General features: G+C 36.5%; 1 protein-coding gene across 3 annotated transcripts in view; it reads right to left on the reverse strand.

Moving 5' to 3' along the window:
• Positions 1-20,540, reverse strand: part of SESN1 (sestrin 1) — a 104,043-nt gene that overhangs the window by 10,049 nt on the left and 73,454 nt on the right. The window contains exons 1-5 of one of the 3 annotated variants that reach the window (XM_024755370.1): positions 11,445-11,682; positions 4,533-4,598; positions 3,504-3,704; positions 2,692-2,874; positions 576-818 (exon numbers count right to left, since the gene is read on the reverse strand). In XM_024755370.1, the coding sequence (XP_024611138.1) occupies positions 576-818; positions 2,692-2,874; positions 3,504-3,704; positions 4,533-4,598; positions 11,445-11,546 (795 nt within the window). In that variant the 5' untranslated portion in view covers positions 11,547-11,682. Of the gene's footprint in view, positions 1-575; positions 819-2,691; positions 2,875-3,503; positions 3,705-4,532; positions 4,599-11,444; positions 11,683-20,540 lie in introns of those variants that run through there. The other 2 variants (XM_024755352.1, XM_024755361.1) reach the window with 2 other exon arrangements.

The following is a 20,540-nucleotide window of genomic DNA, read 5'->3' on the forward strand; positions in this document are numbered from 1 at the left end:
AGGAATAACATAACTGAGAAAATATAAAAGCCAGAGAAGAGAAGGAATAGAGGTAAAAGCATTTTAATAAATTTACATTCACTTTTATATATATTTGTGAGAAGTTAAAACATGAAGAAGTATTTTAAAAGGAGAAATTCCAGATCAAGGCTGATTAAATCTTCTAAAAAGTAATTAAGAAGACAGCCTGTTTCTTCTGTGCAAAAGGATGTGATCAGCATCAGGAAGTTTCTACCACCAAGTTCCACTGTTCTCAGTCTCCCCTCATCTCACTCAGTAGCTGTTCAATACCAGATGGCTCTGATGGGGCACATTGCTGGTGGCTTCTGATCCTAAAATTATTCAAATGTAACCTCCTAGAGGGTCTTATAATTTTGTATGTCCCTTAGCATCAGACTAGTGCTGAGCATTTGGAGGCAGACAATAAATACTTGCTGAATGAACAGGTATGGGGGCCTAATATCTTTTTGGACTTAACAGGGTAGATTTTCTTAAAAGTCAAATGAAAAAATAATATAACAGCAATTACTGTGATTACTCTTAGGATGATCCTATAATAAATAATAGATACTTACCGAAACATTTCCTGCTGAGTTGACCTGCATTTCATCCACACTGTGATTGCCATTTGTAATGTCACAGATGCAGTAGTTACTAACAGAAGGAGGTCTGAATGTGTGGCCACCATCACAATGAATTTCTGGACTGATTCCACAGCCAAATGTGAACGAGGCAAGAGAATGATAGTGTGTAAGTAGAACTACTGCATGTACCAGTTCTGCAAGGGACCAGCTGTGCTCTTCAGCTTTCAAAAGTCCCTTGGGAAAAAAAATGAGAACATTTTTATGCTGGGGTATGGTATTGATGAAAGAATACAGTTCATCTTGGTATTTAACCTACTGAAAACAGGATTAGTTACTATATAAAACTTAAGATAAAATTACAATTTGAGGCATGTAGAACCCAGAATTTGCTAATTTTTATGAATATGTATTCACAAATAGAGCTTAAGATAAACTGATAATGACATTCGTTATTATTTTGACTTTCTGAAATCCTGATTTAAAAATGTAGAATACATTTTGTTTAAAAGCAGTTGCCATATCTCAGATGATGGATTATGAATGCATTAACTACGTTGTTAGTGCAGTCTCAAACCAAATGTAATGAATTTGTGTTTAAAGTAGAAGCTACTGTGTAAAATACGCCTGTTTTTCTTTATTATCAGGCCTCCTCAAGGAATTTTTAAAAAGTGGTTTGAACAACTTGACTCTGAATATTCTTAAATCATCAAATTATATTTATTTTAAAAATTATGCTCAAGGTAAAGTCTACAGTTCTTCAAAGTCTTACAAATCTGTGTCCATTCTGCTTCATTATTTTATAATATGTAATTTTATATTACTAGACAATGTAACAGACATTGCATTAATCATATTCAAATCTTGTATCTCCTTGATAAAAAGATGCTTCAATTACATAAAAGAATCTAAAATATTCTAGGGAATTCCCTGGAGGTTCAGTGGTTAGGTCTCTGCACTTCTACTGCAGGGGGCATGGGTTCCATCCCTGGTCAGGAAACTAAGATCCCACAAGCCTTGAGGCATGGCCAATAAATAAATAAATAAATATTCTAAAAAAAGAGAAAGACAACACCAAAAATATATTGTATTTTTAAGAATTTCTACTGCATGGTAGATTCTTTTAGAGAATGTCCATCTACTTTTATTCTATTATCTTTATTAATAGAACCAGACAAAACTAGTTTAAAATGGTATTTTAAAAAGATAACACAACAAGATGCCACTTTACATCTATCAGAATGGCTAAAATCCAGAACACTGATAATAACAAATGCTGACAAGGATGTGGAGCAACAGGAATGCTCATCCATTGCTCATGGGAACACAAACTGGTATAGCCACTTTGGATGACAGTTTCTTACAAAGCTAATAAACACAAGCTTATCATACGATCCAGCAATCACACTCCTAGTTATTTACCCAACTGAGTTGAAAACTTATGTCCACCAAAAAGCCTGCATGTGAATGTTTGTAGAAGCTTTATTCATAATTGCCAAAAACTGGAAGTAACCAAGATGTCCTTCAATAGATGAATGGATAAACTGAGGTACATCCATACATGTATTTTTCAGCAATAAAAAATGAGCTACCAAGCCATGAAAAACCATGGAGAAACCTTAAATGCATACTGACAAGCTAGTCTGAAAGGGCTATATACTGTGTGATGCCAACTATATGACAGTCTGGAAAAGGTAAAACCATAAAGACTGTAAAAAAGAGCAGCAGTTTCAGGGGGAAGGGGAGAGAGATGAATAGAGGGAGCATAGGAGATTTTGAGAGAAGTGAAACTATTCTGTATGATACCATATGGTGGATAACACGACATTATGCAGTTGTCAAAACCCATAGAACTGTACAACACAAAGAGTGAACCCCAATGTAAATTAGACATTATTAATTCATCAGTTACAGCAAATGTACTATACTAATACTAGATGTTAGTAATAGAGAAACTATGTGTGTGTGGGCGGGGGGTGGTAGATGGTTGACGGAGGTAGAATATGGGAACTCTACTTCCTGTGCCATTTTTCTGTAAACCTAAAACTGCTCTAAAAATTAGTCTAATTTTTTTTTTTTTAATGACACCCTAGATATACTCTCTACTTACCTCAATATGTTCTTTGGTAATAAGCCAAGGTCTATGGGCTAACACTTTGTTAAGTTCTCCTAAATTCTGTAGTTTTTGAGGAGCATTCTCTAAACCATTAAGCCACTTGGGGTCTCCACCAACATGAAGGAAATCGTTTACATGGAGATTCACTAAGTAGGAGCACTGATGTCTTGCTGCAGCCTTAAGAGAAAACAAAAAGATTATTCTAATTACACATATTAAAATCTTGAACAACTACAAATCTTTTTCTTTACAATATGCAAAACAGCTAATTAAGTTTTTGATTAGTATGTTTTCAAATTTTCCATATACTACAGAAATGAAGTTTTCATATAAACATTTAAAAATTCATACACTATAGAAAGCACCTCAAAAATATCCCAAGAACAAATAAAATATCTGATCAAAGTATCTGAACTTTACAAAAATTTTATACCTACTGTCAGAACCTCAGATTAAGAAGAAACTTCAATTAAGGTGCCAACCATAAAACAATGGAATATTATTTATAAATTGAACGTGAGTACCACCACTTACGTCAATCTGAACTATCAGTGAAATAATCTTGTGTTCTACTTTATTCTCGTATTTAATAGAAAATGGTTCTCAACAGAGTGTAAATACATATTTCTTTTTCTATTATATTTGACAGCGTACTTATTTAGAAAGAGGAAAAATAGATACTACCTAACAGGAATTCAATTAGAAGTTAGAATATAAGTATTTATTCCTGTGTTTGAAGCATTAACCATCTCTTAAAAAGATTAATAAAGCAGGCAGAAAGAATTTTTCACTGAATGTTTACAAACCATTATTCCAATGTAGTGCCGATAATGTAGGGGTAATGGCCCATCCATTTGGAGTAGATAGTGTTGAGTTTTTAAGAAACTTTCTAAATATTGTGGGTGAAAAACCATCACTAAGGTAATATTATCCAAACGACCCAAAGCAGCAAAAGAATCTGCAAATAAAGTATGCATCTGTGCGTCTTCACTCCCCACTTGGAGAATCTGTATGAAAGAGAGGAAAACCATGGTTTCAGAAATTGTAAATTGGTGTAAAAGAAAGAAAACATGCAGGGGAAGGAAAAAAAAAAGGAATATGCATGCACTGCACTCTAAGTGTCACCTAGAAGCAGATTAAATTTGGCTTAAAGAGAGGTTATAATTCTACAAATTTAACTCAACTTGTTGCAAGATAGCAGAATAAAGAGTCACATATCATGTAGTAGGGGAAAAACAACAAAGGCCGGACATTAAAGGCCATCTAGATAGGCTGCTTGCAGACTTGACCAGAATCCAGACATCCAGATCTAAATCCAGAATCCAGATTTAGATTATCAAAATTTGCAGAGCTTGCAAACAGACCCTAATGCCTTTCCTTTTAACAACACCTACTCTCCCTCAATTTACAGAGAACCAAAATTAACTAACAGTAAACAATCCCTGTGAAAACAAAGTATAGGAGCATTTACATATTTAGAATTAAAGATCCAATCTAGCATTGATACCAGCCTGTGGAGTTGGCCAAGACCAAGTAACTCGGCTTATGGGCACACCTAAACAACATCTAAATATAAGCAGGTGGCATATCATTGGTCAGAAACAAATCTTGCCTTTGCTTGACTAAATATGGGTGTTAGAAAAGCATCATGAAATACTAGAAATCAACATGACTATAACAGCTTTTTAATCCCACATATTCACTGCCAAAACATGATGATTAACTTGTGTAAAGCATATTGTTGACCAACAAGTTGTTCAGATGCGAAGATGTGGGTCATGAAAGCTTTTCCTTAAAAGCATACAGTTCACTATGTACTTTCACAAACAACATACCTCCTTTTCTGGGATGAATCTGCTTGGTCCGTGTCCTAGTGGTCGAGGAATTCTAATTCCAAGTTCCTAGAAAAGAAAACTACACCATCTCAGGCCTCCAGCAGTAAACAACATGAACTGAGGCCACAGGAATGGGAGAGAAAAACAGCCAGTTGAACAGAGACTGGCTTGTTCTGGTGATTTATTTTCATGGCCATATATATATACCAGATTCTCTGTTTGCATCACATAGCTGACAACAGTTTATAATACAACTCTGACTAAAAACAATAAAACCTGTTTCACTAAAACCAGAGTTTTGCATAAAGTACTTGGCAGAAAGTCTAGAACAGAAAGTTCAGCACATAGCAGCCAACCCTGTGGATTGTCAGTGATACAAAATAAGACCAATGTGTTTGTACATCCAAAACCCAACCAACCAAAATATCAATCCCTGTGCATCTTGTCAGGAAATGAAAAAGCCATAACCTCTACCTAGATGTCTTAAACTGAAAGAAGTATAATTATTACTACATCTATAATAACACTTCACAAGAACAGAAATACTATGAAAAATAAAAAAGCTATTTAAATCCACAAAAGAGAAAGTAGTGCAAGGCATGGTTTCTCTGTGCTTGAGTAAAACAATTTTAGAGAAATTAATTTTGTGAGTTTTCCTTAAATTTTTAATTTATAGAATCTCATCAACTTTGCTTATATTATATTTTAGAGGAGCTCAACTAATTAAAAAATAAATGGTTTTCTGCCTTTTGACATAGTGAACCTAGAATTCTATACTTTATGTGACAGTGTAGTGTGGTTAACAAAAACTGACAATCTACTGTTAGGCTTCCATCTTTTCCCTCAATACAGTGTGCTAATAGAAATAAAACCAAAATGTAATTCAGACTTTTTTTTTCTTTTTGAGGCTCATGTCCTATCACTCTAGTCTCTAAACAAAAAACCCCCTCCTTCTTTAACAACTAAACATTAACCCTTGCTTATATAATTACATACAAATATTATTTCTACCCTCTCTCTACTGCTTCCAAAAGTCCTTCATGATATAAACCAGATGCTTTCCTTTTAAAGGAAAAAAAGGGGGGAGGGGGCAGTCAGAGAAGAACATGTGGCAACAATTCAAGAAATCTGGTCCAAGTGAATGAAAACCTTTTGAGCAGAATGGATTTTTAAAAATTAAGCAGGCAGGACAAAATTGAAGAGAATCTTAATTAGGAGAACTCAAGATTCAGATTCAAAGTAGGCTGGATTTGCCAACTAAATCTAAAATTTTATATATGTTTCAAATAATCTTGTATTGGAGGTCAGTGATTTCTTACTCTGATAATTCCACACTTATACTGAAGACTGTAATGTCTAATAACCATGCCCCTCATTAGAGGAGGCACTTAATTCACTGGCCCGGCCATGTATGTGTCTCAATTTTAATATCCTACAATAAATGCAAGGAAAAAACACACATTCCTGCTATTCAATACATCATCTTGGCACAAATGCAGCCATTTATATAAAATGATGACTCTATTGGCCTTTCTGATTTAATTACATACATTTCTAACAAAATATATGGGGCAAGACTTTAAGGCTAAAAATCAATACCCCTTCTCAGTTCTTTACTATCTTATTTAAACAAAATGCATTTTAGCAAACACCCCATTTCAGGGGTTTATTATTCATTTTCTACCTAAGAGACACTATGCTTATGACTTTAGTATACAAAAGGTGGCATTTCAAAGGAGGAGAAATGGATTATTCAACAAATGATTTTGGTACAACTGGAGAGCCACTCAGAAAAAAGTGAAATTGGAGGCTTAAATCATTCTTAACTCCACAATAAGTCAGATATAAGTGTAAAAAACAAAAATAAAAAACATTACAGTATTAGAAGAAAATACCTGTGGACTTAGGTCTAAGAATGCCACAAAACCAGGAAATCATAAAATGTAAGATTGATAAATTTGATGACATAAAAATAAAGACTTTCATATGGGAAAAATAAACATATAAAGTCAAAAGCAAACAGAAAACTTGGACATATATTTGCAACTCATATAGCAAAGGGCTAAATTTTTTTAATACATAAAGACAAATCACTAAGAAAACCCCCAACAACCTCACAGAAAAATGAACAAAGGACATGGACAGTTCAAAGAAAATGAAATATAAATGGCTGAAAAAATGATCAACCCTCATAATAAAACAACTGCCATTTAAGTATACTGAGATACAATTTTGCACCTAAAATACTGCTTAAGATCAAAAAGTTTGATGATAGGCTGTGTTGGAGAGGCAGTGGAGAAATAGCCATTCATTGCTTATACTTTCTGATGGGAGTGTTTTGAAGTGTGAGGAAAAAATATCAAGAAACATAAAAGGAGTATAAATTACTACAACCTCTAGGAGGGCAATCTGAAATACTGATCAATATTTAAAAGTTACATACCCTAATCAATAATTCCATCCTAAACATTACCCTATACTCACATTTCTAAACTGTCATGTGTAAAAGTATAATCACTGCAACATTGTTTCTAGTAGTACAAGATATAAAGCAACCTAAGTGCTCATCAATAGAGTACTGTTTCAATAAAGTTTAGTATGATCATAGACTAGAATAGCATGAAGTCCTTACAAAGAATGAAGCAGTCCTATACAAGTTGGCTTTAAAAGATCTCCAAGATATATTATGTGGGGGGGGAAAGACAAAGTGTATATAATATGTATATATTATGTTACTATTTGTAAGGAAAGGGAAAAAAATTACCAATTCCATTTCTAGGACTTTATCCTACAAATACATTAGCAGCATGTGGATTGTGTATGTGTGTGTGTGTGTTTTTTAAAAAATAAGACCAGATTCCTAGCACATGGGCCTCAAAACAAAGAGGTTGAAGTATATTGTTTTGGTTTTATTTCTATACCAAATAGATAGTTTATATATCAAACTGTTACAAAACAATAGCTTTACAGTTCCAAGAAAGTGACTATTAATGTTTCAGAAATGGAATATTTTCCTATAGGCATGCCAAAGGTCTTTCCCAATGGTCCTTTCTAATTCTCAAGTCTTTGAAAGTCTATCCCTGTAGCCAAATTTAGTGGCCATACTGGTATCACTGTCTCCCCTCTTCCTTGCCTTCAAAGGTCAAATCTTTCTTTCCCAGTTCCTTTAGAAATAGATTCTTTTATGTATTTTATGAAAAATTATGTGTTTTAAAACAGGATGTTAAGAAAAAGCAAACATTCTCAGGAATGGACTATAAACCTATTATGCTAAGAACCTCTTACTGTTAAGATCACATTCATTCCTTGGTGAAGTACCAGTCTAACAAAGCAGGGGACAGAATAGAAGAACTGAAGAAAGGAAAGGAATGGAAAGGAATCTCTGATATTTAAGACTCCAATTTCATTATTTTACTTATGGCTAGTTCTAGGTAAAACAGAATTTTATGAACTCTGAATCTACATCCCAATTTATCCTAATCCAGATACTGTCAGGAAGCAGGTCATTGATTCCATCTAGCCTTCCACAGCACACAAATTGAGCTCTAACTTATGGGAAAAGGAAACAGGTGACAATTATCTTGAAAACAGCCAGGAAGTCTGGTTCTAGAGTTGGTGTCTTTAATTAATTACTCTCAAAAGCTCCTCATTAAGAGCTTTTGAGGGACTTCCCCAGTGGCACAGTGGTTAAGAATCTGCCTCCCAATGCAGGGGACACGGGTTCGAATCCGGTCTGGGACAATCCCACATGCCGCAGAGCAACTAAGCCCACGCGCCACAAGTACTCAGCCTGCGCTCTAGAGCCTGCAAGCCATAACTACTGAGCCCGCGTGCCACAACTACTGAAGCCCACGTGCCTAGAGCCCATGCTCTGCAATGAGAAGCCACCATGAGAAGCCCACGCACCGCAACCAAGAGTAGCCACCACTCTCTGCAACCAGAGAAAGCCCGCACACAGCAACGAAGACCCAATGCAGCCAAAAATGAACAAATTTTTTTAAAAAGAGCTTTTGATACTTAAAGGTCTTTTTAGATACCATTATTATTATACAATAGTATTCTTGATTTCTGAAGGGGTAAAAGTTTCAACTTTCTGGAAAACTCACTTTTGAAACACTTCCTAGTCACATGACAAATTAGTTGCTACCCTATTTTCTAGCAGATATTGATTACAAAAAAAAAAATAAGGCACTGCAGGTCTTCAATGGTGTGATCATAAGCCAAACTAAGTGCACTTCATAACGTCCTAAAGGTTCCTTCAATTGTGCCTTCATATGTACCTGTAAGAAACTGAATTACAGACTTTGAACAAATTTTGGCCAATCTAAATTCAAGGAGGCAGAACTTGCCAACGGCAAATGGCCTTGTTGTGAAGCAGATGTAAATGCTAACCACAGCACAAACCTCACAGGCTCTTGGTGAAGGTGTGGCTGGGAAATCTAACATGGGAACTAACAGTCTTCTCTCAACAGTCCTCCTAATCAGCATCTTTGAAGACATAGCAACAGCCTCTGCCATCACAACATTGCTGCAAATCTCTGACACGATATCTGTTTCCTCTTCAGTGTATACTAACACACTAATTTTCACAGTATGAAAATTCTCAGCAAATGTTGACAGTACCACAGAATGACTAATGTATGTAATGTATCACTGTATGAATCTGTGTTTATGAATTTGTGTTCTAATCAGATTTTTCAAATTTGTCAGATACATTTATGAATCCATATGAATATCTTTAAGCAAAAAAATGAACAGTTTGCCACAAGTGCAAAATGAGAGCATTTGTTGGCTTACAGTGTCTATCTACATGCAAAACTAGTTGAAAAGTAAAAATGATTAGATCACTTGAATCATTTTATTTTTTCTCACTGCACTTGGTACATTATTAAACTGTCTAGATGTCTTAATACTGATAATCACAATAATATTAATTTTGATATTTTAAAAAATTACAAAAGCAGTTCTGTTTGAAACACATTTCAACAAGGCAAAAATATGCTGTGTAAAAAGTAAAAGTTCCCATCCCACTCTTCCTTATTTATGAGAATCACTGCCTATAGCTGGGTGCTAGCTAGCCTTCTGACATTTCAAATTTTTAAATAGAAATGAAGAAGTCTAGAAGCATTATAAAGAAATCTTCCTATTATAACGACATGTACTAGTGCTTCTTCTAAAATTGTCATTAACTCTTTTATAGGGAATTTAGAAATACTCAAAGTTCAGGTACCTCTTTTTCCAGTGTCTGGTCTTCTATGAAATACATTCTAGAAAAATTAAAACTCACTGACTTCAAAGTACTGGCTTTATAAGGCTGACTTAGGCCATATGTGTGCCCTATACTTTAGTCAGGAGTTCCATTCCTGGAAAGAGTTTAATTTAAAGGCACTGTGGAAGCTTGCTATTTGAAAGAGTCGTGTTATTAATTCTTTTGTAAAGTGAATAGTTTTCCTATAAAGCACTACTTCCTAATTTATCTTCCCACATGTTGGAGGTTTTAAAAATGAAATACAACTATACAAAGGTTCCTGGCATCCCGAACACAATCCCATAGGCTCTGTAATCAATGTGCAAGCTGTTGATAAAATGTATCTATATCTTCCAGTTGACATGGCTATATTTAGAGATTCTAGATCTGGGCAAAAACCAGGATTCTGCACACAAATACCAACAGAAATAACAGATTCAAGCACAATGATTGAGGCTCAAAATGAGAACAGATCTGTTACGGCCTGCAAACAGAAACTGTAAATTCTATTTCAACACTTTCACACTCTTTTCTATGATAAAGTTTCAAAGCAACAGTTATGAGACTTTTTTTAGGTTGTATTATCTAGAAACAAGGAGCACATTATGTATCCATGAATGCTAAAATCTAGAAAAAGCATTTGGTGTTCTATAGCCTTCCATGAATGCTAAAATCTAGAAAAAGCATTTGGTGTTCTACAACCTTCAGGAGAAAGTGTCTTCATTTAAGTTTATATGAATATATGTAGTATATCATGGTGTAGACTCCATTTACAAAAAACATATATATACATATAAATACTAACACTGAGTCATTTTAGTGGGCAGTAGAGAAATTACCTCGTATTTACATTTCTTTAAGTCAATACTTAAAACATTCTGATTTAAATTTTAATTACTATTTCTCTACTTTCTCCCTTGCCACCTTTTGAATTAAAGCCTTTTAAAGTTTCAAATTTGAGTTAAAGGTGTATTAGTAACTCTCAAATGGTGCCCTATTTGCAGCCACTTAGGAAAAATACAAAATGTTACAATTAAATAGCTCTTTCTGAAGGCCAATTCAGACACAAAAAGGGATAGTTTAATACAAGAGTAAACGCTGTGCATAACGTCATAGAGCTGGCAGTACATACTTATTCTAGGCAACATCATTTTTAACTGACCGAAATATGTTTCTTTTTCTTTCTTTTTTAAAGTAGGAGGCGAAGAGAGTGAGGTTCCCTGAATAATGTGTTTTGACAAGACGCTGAGGAGGAAAAAAATCCACAGGCTGTTCTACCGTGAGACTAGAGTTTGTTAGGTTTCTTCTGGCTTGTGGAGACTTGTACAGAAGACAACGTTATTTACGTTTCGGAGACTTCCATTTAAATGACCGAGGCAGCTGTCCCTCCCAGCCGCAACATTTTCTGCCCGGGGACGACTCTCAGTGGCAACCCCCCCCACCCCGCCAACTGGCCGCCGCTTCACCTGAGGGGCGCGGGCCAGCCTGCGACGCCCGGCCGGGCAGGGCGGCCGTCCGGGCGGTAGCTCCAGGGGCGCCCTCCCCGGGGAGCGTTCTCCGAAGCTGTTAGGGTGCGAGGGCGGAGAAGCGACGCGACCTCCGTGCAGCCCAAGCAGTTGGCCGGGTGCCCGCCCGCCCACTTGCCCGGTCCCTTGCCCTGGTACCTCGTCCTGGCCGCGGCTCCCGCCACACTGCTTGCAGCCCAGCAGCTCCGAGACGGCCAGCGAGGCCGTATACGCCTCGTTCGCGGCTGTGGCCAGGCGCATGTCGGCGTGAGGACAGCTGCGGACGCGCAAGGGAGCCGCGGCGGCGCGGAGGAGGCGAAAGCTGGCCGGGCTGCCTGTCGGCCTCTTCGCTCAGAGGCTGAGCGCCTCAGTCCGTGCTGACGGCTGAGGCAGTGCGGGGCGGGGCGGCGCAAACAAACAAGACACGCGGCCCCGCCCCCTCCGTTACTCCGCCGAGTCGGCGGCCGCGCGCGCCAATGGAGGCTCGCAGCGCCGCGGCACCCCGCCCCCTTGACGCTGAGGAGCGGGCCCTCGCGGGGGGCGGGCTACGCGGCCGGCCGAGAAACAACCTCTAGGGAATGAACTCCCGCGAGGAGCTAATCCTCGGGTCGGAATGGGCTCGGTCCGCCGGGAGGTGTGCGTGCACTGCGGCTGGAAGATGCAGCGCGAGCCGTCGGGTTTCAGTTGAAAGGCAAAAGTGTCCCTGTCCCAGCATCAGCAGCCGAAAGCTTGCCCTCCCTCCACCCTCTCGGGTCCATTTACCTAGAGCCAAACAGCAACCCACCTCTAGGCTGACCCCGACACCACCAGGAGGAATCAAATTCGCTTCACATTTTATGAACTTTTGAAATTTCCCTTTCTTTCCAATAATGCCCAAACAGCGCTGACTGGGCCGCAGAATGAAGAAACAAGTAGGGGACCATGACCCATATTCAATGTAAAATTATTTTGGGTAAGCTATGTAGAAACTATAAATATCACTCTCCTACACAGATAAGCCTTGGTAGCAGATCTCTAAATTTTTTTTCTTCACAAGTATATTCGAAAGCTTTAAAATTTGTTTCCTTATAAGCGCCCTAGGTTCTAAAGAAAGAATCTCTGAAACCTGATGAGGAACGTGAGAAAACAGGTCATAAAGGAACACAAATAACTGACATTGTTGGATCTGGAACACAAATCTCTCAAGTCCTGTGTCAACACTATTTCTTTACAGGGCTCCATTAACTTCTTTTTAAAAAATTAACTCCTAAATTAGGTCTCTTTTTTTGCATGTTTGCCCCGTATTTTCAAAGGCTTACATGCTCAGGTTAAAAAAAAAAAAAGTTGGAACATTCTGATAGAAGGAAACAAGCAGAGTTTAAGTCAATAATACTGACAGACACAGAACCAGGGCTCATAAATGAAAATAAGTTTCAGTCTTAGGAGTGAGGTTACAATGTCTCAGAGAAAACTGAGTTACTCTTTGAGCTCTTAAAGTGTCACATTTTAAAAGTAGCAGGTTAAAAATGGTTACTTTTTATTTATCTTCTCCAGATAAATAAAATGATGTTATATGTTCTCATACACTGCTTTTGTAAATTGCTAAAGCACCCAAAATATTTTTACTGGTCAAGAAAAGCAATTTGAGGTTAATATTGACATAGAAGAAAAGGTTACAGAGACGTCCAAGCTCTCTTCCTCTGAGCACAGCCACAAAAACAAACAGTCTAATCTGATGCCCACTCAGCCACAAACACACAGGCAAAAATAAACCCAGTAAACCATCCAATTTGCAGCAATATGACATACCCTCCAAGATATAAACTGGTTGTAGATGAATAACGTGGAAACATAAATGGACTTGATGTAGGGGTTGTGAGCTATAGAGCTACTTAATGAGGGAAGTATGTGAAAAATGACTGGCTCTAGAAGAGTTGAGCTGTGATTTTATTTTCTGGAAGGAATAAAATAGTGGGGGTTAGCTGTCTAGCGGGGCATAACCTTGTCTGTAACATTAAAATATCATTTACAAAATGGAGAATGTTTACCTTTCTATTTTCTAATGAGGCAAGAAAAAGCATGCATTTATCTAATGCAAAAACGGTTTAAATGCAAATTAGAACTGCAAACTGTGTATACGCATGTGTATATATACATATATGTGTGTATATGTGTGTATGTATATATATGTTCATGTTTAATACTTTGTGCTTGATAAATATTTATTGAAGAAACATGTTGAAATTGAATAGGAAGCTCCAATTAGGATCTTTCTTTTTCTTTCTTTCTCTTTCTCTTCCTTGCTTCCTTCCTTTCTTTTTCTTTTCTTTTTATTTTCTCTCTCTCCCTCCCTCCCTCCTCCTTCTTTGAAAGTTTCAGTTTATTTTGATGCTGCCTTACATAAAAAGAAAAATAATTTTAATATATTCTAATTCAGTCCTTACTGAGACCCTTTCAAGCCATTAAATGTCAAGGTTCCTTTATGGTTTCTATAAAGACTGACTTAAGGTCTTCAAAGAGTACTGATTTTTGCTCTTTTTGATAGAGCAGTAACTGTGAATTAGTCACTCTCTTCTCTAACATAAAAAAGCTGCCTCCAAATAAATCTATTAACCAAGAATTCCAACAACTGTATTGACCTGCAAATATCATTGTGTAGATCTCACTTCTGGAAATGCTTTGTTCCAAATCATTTAATAAAAAGTTTATATTTTCCAAAGATTTCACTACGTGAGTAGGCCAGATGTCCTGAAGGTGCTTCTCCTAATGAATCCCCAGTGCTGAGCATGTAGTAAACCTCCTGAGCACCGATTAGTAATTGCAAAGGACTACATTTTTGATATTTACCACAGGCTATCATTATAGACCAGCAGCTATTTACAAAATCTGCTATTTAAACATTTCCTTTCAACATTTTTTTCTTCGATGAAGAATCCTGACATCTAATCCAAGAAGTAAATCTGAAATATTTCCTTTCCTCTAAAAATGTTTTGGGAATTCCCTGGTGGTCCAGTGGTCAGGACTCCGAGCTTTCACTGCCAAGGGTGTGGGTTCAATATCTGGTCGGGGAACTAAGCTCCCACAAGCAATGAGGCACAGCCAAATAAATAAATATAAAAATAAAAATGTTTTGGTAAACCTACTCAAACTGTATCAAAGTGAGGTTTTTGCATTTGTCATTAGCAGGAATGGTCTCAACTCTAATTTTCTCAAGAAAGAGATGTTACACCCATGTAAAAGAGTGATGTCAAATGACTTGATCTGAGCAGAGAGCTATGTGGCATTGAGAGTCCAGACGTGGCCTGGTGGTTCAAGATGGGCTTCCAGAAGGAAGAGATATCTGAGCTAGGGGCTTAGAGGATTAGTAGAGAGGCCTTGGCAAGAAAATCGGGGGAGTGTTTGGGAGAGTAAAGACAGAGTGCTAAGGCAAAGAAACCAGCATGTGCAAAAGTCCACAGGCAGGGGAAAGACTGAGAGTGGTAGTCCGTTAGGAAAACTGAATAAAGGAAGTTCACTGGGGTCTAGAGCACAGGGTATGGAGAGTAATGGATGAAGTTTAGGTAAAACATAAACAGTAAGAAGGGACCTTGTTTAAGATTCATTAAGGACAATAAATTTCATTCTTAAGAGTAGTGTGGAGTTACTAAAAGTTTTGAAGAGTAGAATGACATCAAATTTGCATTTCAGCTAAGGTTTAGGCAAAACTAGAGGCAGGAAGATGAGCTAGGAAGGCTGCTGAGGCAATTCTGTCAAGGCAAGAGGGTGATATGAAGAACAATGGAAATGAAACAAAGTGTAGGGATAAAGGTGGATTTGTCTCTCCAACATGATAATAAGTTTCTTGAGAAAGGAAATGATGCCTCATACTTTTGTTTTTGAAATTTAGGAGATAAATCTCAACTTATATGCTCTCCTGACTAAATGGCTTCCCTAAATCCATTTGACTTTAAAAAATATAGTCACCTAATGAAAAAGAATATGTATATTTTAATAGAAAGAATACTAATCAGGCCAAAACATATAATCACACTTTCATGGACCACATATTAAATCTTGAATTTTCTCATTAACGAAAGGAATTAAAGTACTATAGATTTGTAGATCTATTCTTTAGAAATTATATTTAATAACTGGTTAGATACACATAGCCATGATTTTAGCCATTAAACCAAAGAACTCCTTTAAGAGGGGGAGTGGGATTTGTTAGATTTATGTGGTTTAAGCATTCTTGAAAAAAATGCCGTATTGTCATTTAAAACATTTTTACTTGGAATGAATGCTGGTTTTTAAGATTACTTCTGCTTACTAATTTTGTCAAGATTTTTCTCCTCTAGCTGATATCTTCCTGTTTTTTTTTTAATATATAGCTTGCCTGCTAAGCACTTTTTTCCTTTCAACATCATGTTTTGGGTATGTTGAGATCCTCCTAGTACTGAACATTAATTTTATATTCTCTTATTTGTCCTCTACTTTTTCACTTCTTCAATTTAATTTTTAGAATTATATTACTTATAAAGGAGCAAGAATGTTGACAAATCTTTGCTATCTTTCTCTCCTTTAGGGTTTCTTCTTTTAGAAATGCACAGTTTTAAACTTCTACATAGGGTTTTAGAAACAGACCATCACTCATATTTGTAAACAAGTAGTATTCCAAATAGTGTCAGTGGTTTTAAATTAGAAAAGCACTTTCCCTCAAAGAATAAGCATGTTAAATCATGGTCAGGTTTTCCAGGCTAATGATAAGACCAATATATCAGACACTAAGAACTTTACACTTATATGGCAGATACAATGATTTCTATTTTACAAATTTGTAAAACAGAAACTCATAAAATATTGGTAACTTGTCCAAGGTTGTAAAAGTAGTCAAATGCAGACTGAGATTAGAACCTAGGTCTGTCTGAATCCAAAGCAGCAGAAGCTGGGCTGCTTCCTTTAATGAATATTTTTAAAATGTCAATAATGGTATGTTAGCTTAAGTTCTTGATTCTGATGGCAAGAAAAGAGGGCAGCAAGAAAGAAAAATGTATCTCCCTTGCTCATACTCAGGGTGAGATCTGGTTTTAAAAAACAGAAAAGAAAAAAGAAATCATGGAATGAGTGGTCTTGGTCTTTGAGAGCTTCTCTCCTCTATTTCTCTACGCCTGTCATTCCTCTCAGTGTCTCCCCAGACCTTTGGTAACTTCATGCTACCCAAAGCTCCCTCAATAGAGTTTACCCAACTTCCTACCTGCTCCTCACATTACCCCTATTCTTCTTAGAATAACTGGTAGGTATTAGGAAGAAAACAGGCTTCTTATACTAACTCATACTTATTATATGAGGGACTGACATCTCATACTAATTTATTTATTTATTTAGTCTGTCTCAATAGAATGTAAGCTCCATAAAATCAGAATGTTTGTCTTTTTTGTTCACTGCTGTATTTCTGATATCTTAGTGCCCAGCACACAGTAGACCCTCAATAAGAGTGTATTGAATGAGTGAACTCCACAGAGATGTTTCCATTAAAAAAAAAAGCTTAACTCAACTGAAAACTTAATAATGAATTTCAAGTTCAATATTCATATAATAAAAGATATGGGCCATCTAGACAAACACTCTTGGAGGCTTTGGGGTCACTATTTAGGCAGACAGGCAGGCTCTGCTTGGGAATCAGCTTGTCCTTTCCAGCTCTACCAAGCAAATTCTGTTTTTCATAGTCTCTTCCCATCTTCCCCTTTGGAACCCCAGATATTCCCAAGCTCCTTTGATTTTTCTGTTCCTGTTTTCCTGCACTACCAAGATAGTGGCTATATAGGTTTGGGCAATGGCACATATGGCTCACTTGTTAAGTCAGGCAGGTACTTACAAGTCAGACACTGCCTGTATACATACCATAGTTTGACAAATTCATGAACATTTTGTAACCAAGTCTGGCTTTAAACACCCTGAGGCTTCTCTAAAGTGAAGTGACCGTAAAGAAAGTGTTGAGATATCAAAGTTAGGTGGGAAAATTCATTCATTACGACTTTTAGAAGCTAATTACTTTTCAGCATTATTGTTGAAGTAAATAAGAAGGAATGGATTTAATCTGGAATAGGATGAGGTTCAAGAAAAAGGTGAGTGTAGTGGGAAACTGAGAGTTAGGTCTTTATCCCATATGTTCTTAGGAGTTACTGAAGGTTTTAAAGAAGGACAAAAAAGAAATACCAACTCAAAAAAAAAAACCAAAAAGGTAATGGAAGATACTTAATGTATGACATGTTCAAGTAGAAAATATTTCTCAGGCCGTGCATATATACTGTATTGTATTTAAAATAGTTTTTGAACATAGGCAGAACACTCTATGACATAAATCACAGCAAGATCCTTTTTGACCCACCTCCTAGAGAAATGGAAATAAAAACAAAAATAAACAAATGGGACCTAATGAAACTTCAAAGCTTTTGCACAGCAAAGGAAACCATAAACAAGACCAAAAGACAACCCTCAGAATGGGAGAAAGTATTTGCAAATGAAGCAACTGACAAAGGATTAATCTCCAAAATATACAAGCAGCTCATGCAGCTCAATATCCAGAAAACCCAATCCAAAAATGGGCAGAAGACCTAAATAGACATTTCTCCAAAGAAGATATACAGATTGCCAACAAACACATGAAAGGATGCTCAACATCACTAATCATTAGAGAAATGCAAATCAAAACCACAATGAGGTATCACCTCACACCGGTCAGAATGGGCATCATCAAAAAATCTACAAACAATAAATGCTGGAGAGGGTGTGGAGAAAAGGGAACCCTCTTACACTGTCGGTGGGAATGTAAATTGACACAGCCACTATGGAGAACAGTATGGAGATTCCTTAAGAAACTAAAAATAGAACTACCATATGACCCAGCAATCCCACTGCTGGGCATATACACTGAGAAAACCATAATTCAAAAAGAGTCATGTACCACAATGTTCACTGCAGCTCTATTTACAATACCCAGGACATGGAACCAACATAAATGTCCATCATCGGATGAATGGATAAAGAAGATGCAGCACATATATAGAATGGAACATTACTCAACCATAAAAGGAAATGAAATTGAGTTATTTGTAGTGAGGTGGATGGACTTAGAGTCTGTCATACAGAGTGAAGTAAGTCAGAAAGAGAAAAACAAATACCATATGCTAACACATATATATGGAATCTAAAAAAAAAAAGAAAATAAATATGTTAAAATAAAATGGTTCTGATGAACCTAGTGGCAGGACAGGAATAAATATGCAGACGTAGAGAATGGACTTGAGGACACGGGGGTGGGGGGTGGGACAAAGTGAGAGAGTAGCATTGACGTATATACACTACCAAATGTAAAATAGATAGCTAGTGGGAAGCAGCCGCATAGCACAGGAAGATCAGCTCAGTGCTTTGTGACCACCTAGAGGGGTGGGAGAGGGAGGATGGGAGAGAGGCTCAAGAGGGAGGGGATATGGGGATATATGCATACATATAGCTGATTCACTTTGTTACACAGCAGAAACTAACACAACAGTGTAAAGCAGATATACTCCAATAAAGATGTTAAAAAAAATAGTTTTTGAGGAGCTGGATTTCATCTGTACCTAAAAACATATGTGAAAATGCTTTTTAAATTCTCAAAATGCTTCTGTTTGTGGGCACAAGGCAATAACTGGTTTTAATATGTAACCTATAATCTTACGTCCAAGGAATATATTGGTCTGGCATAATATAAAAAATTACATTCTCAAAATAGATTAAAATCAAACCTAATATCTTCAACTTATCCTGAGCCCACAGACTTCATGGAACTGAATTCTCACGTGTTTACTTCCTTTATAAAACTGAATTTACCCACAGTTAAAATGTTTAGGCTAAATGCATATTAGTAAGTCATCTGCTTAATCACGTCTGAATTTTGAATGTTTTATTCAAACTAGAGATAATTTTAATTCAAAGAAACAAAATCCTAATGACAATATTCTAAAATCTTTTAATCAAGTTATTTTTTGTTTATACCAGCTATCCTGACCTCCCTATCCATGCCCCCTCACGATGATTAGTACTACCAAGCTGTGAATAGAGTTCAACAATATGTGCTTTTCTAACAGCTCAAAGAACCCCCCACTCAGTTCCTTTGTGATAATCTTTAGTTGTAGGTCCTTTAATCCTTTAAACCACCTTCTTTCTTTGCCTCCTTCTGAGATCTCTTGTTTTTCAAGAGGGTATTAAGTTGTAGATCCTTAACCTCATCACAAAGTACAAGGCCACATCTACAAACTACTTGCATATTACTAAGCATTTTAGAAATTAAATGCCATTCACTGGATTTTCTCATCTGTTCTTCTGCCCTCCAAAATCCTCACTGCACCTCTGTGGGTCATTTTCCCCTCTGCCCAAAGATTGTGGGTACATTCAGGGCACTGTAATTCAACAAATATATTTATTTTCACTTACCACTACTATCTCTCTATTTAGCTAAGAATACTCAAAAAAAGAATGCAACTTTAAAAATTATGTTTTGTTTTGTTTTGTTTTGTTATATGATATTAAGTTTGAACAGAATTCAAGATCATTCATTTGTAGTAATAGAAAATCTGATTTTCCTAATTTTGGGCAATTGAGAAACACTAAAATAGGATTTTATTCAGATATTACAAGTTGGAGAAGGTAGTACTCTTTTTTAACTTGTTATATCTCTAATTTTAAAAGTATGTTTCGGCATAGGTTTATGTATGGATGTCAGTGCTATTATTTTACCAATTAACAGAAATCTTAATAATACGTAAACCCTTCAGTCATTCATTATTTATAAATATTTACTGAATGCCAATTATATGCACTTAATTTCTTAAATCCTATGAACAAGCAGAAACATCTTAATTTGAGATTGGACATCTATTTTATTGAGACTCAAACCTCACATAAGTCATACAGATTGGCAAATAGATTGGGATTCTGTCAGGGATCATTAAATAGGGAGTCATCTACTAATGTCCAACTCTGAGAAAAAAAACAAAACAACAAACAAATAAGAAGACAAAAACAAAACCCCAGAAGGTATGGCAATCTCTTAACAACCCTTCTAGTTTTAGTCCTCTCAAATTTAAAATGAAGGGCAAATGAACTTCATGATCTCTCATACTTTACTTCAGCTCTAAAGTTCTACTCTGTTAATACAATTCCTGATTTTATCAAGAATTAATATGCTTTACGCTAACCGGAACCTGGCTTCCTCCTACACCAGGCTTCTTTGTACATTACCAGTGATTTCAGAATTGT

Source organism: Neophocaena asiaeorientalis, unplaced genomic scaffold (assembly GCF_003031525.2).
Source record: "Neophocaena asiaeorientalis asiaeorientalis breed wild unplaced genomic scaffold, Neophocaena_asiaeorientalis_V1.1 scaffold105, whole genome shotgun sequence".
NCBI lineage: Eukaryota > Metazoa > Chordata > Mammalia > Artiodactyla > Phocoenidae > Neophocaena > Neophocaena asiaeorientalis.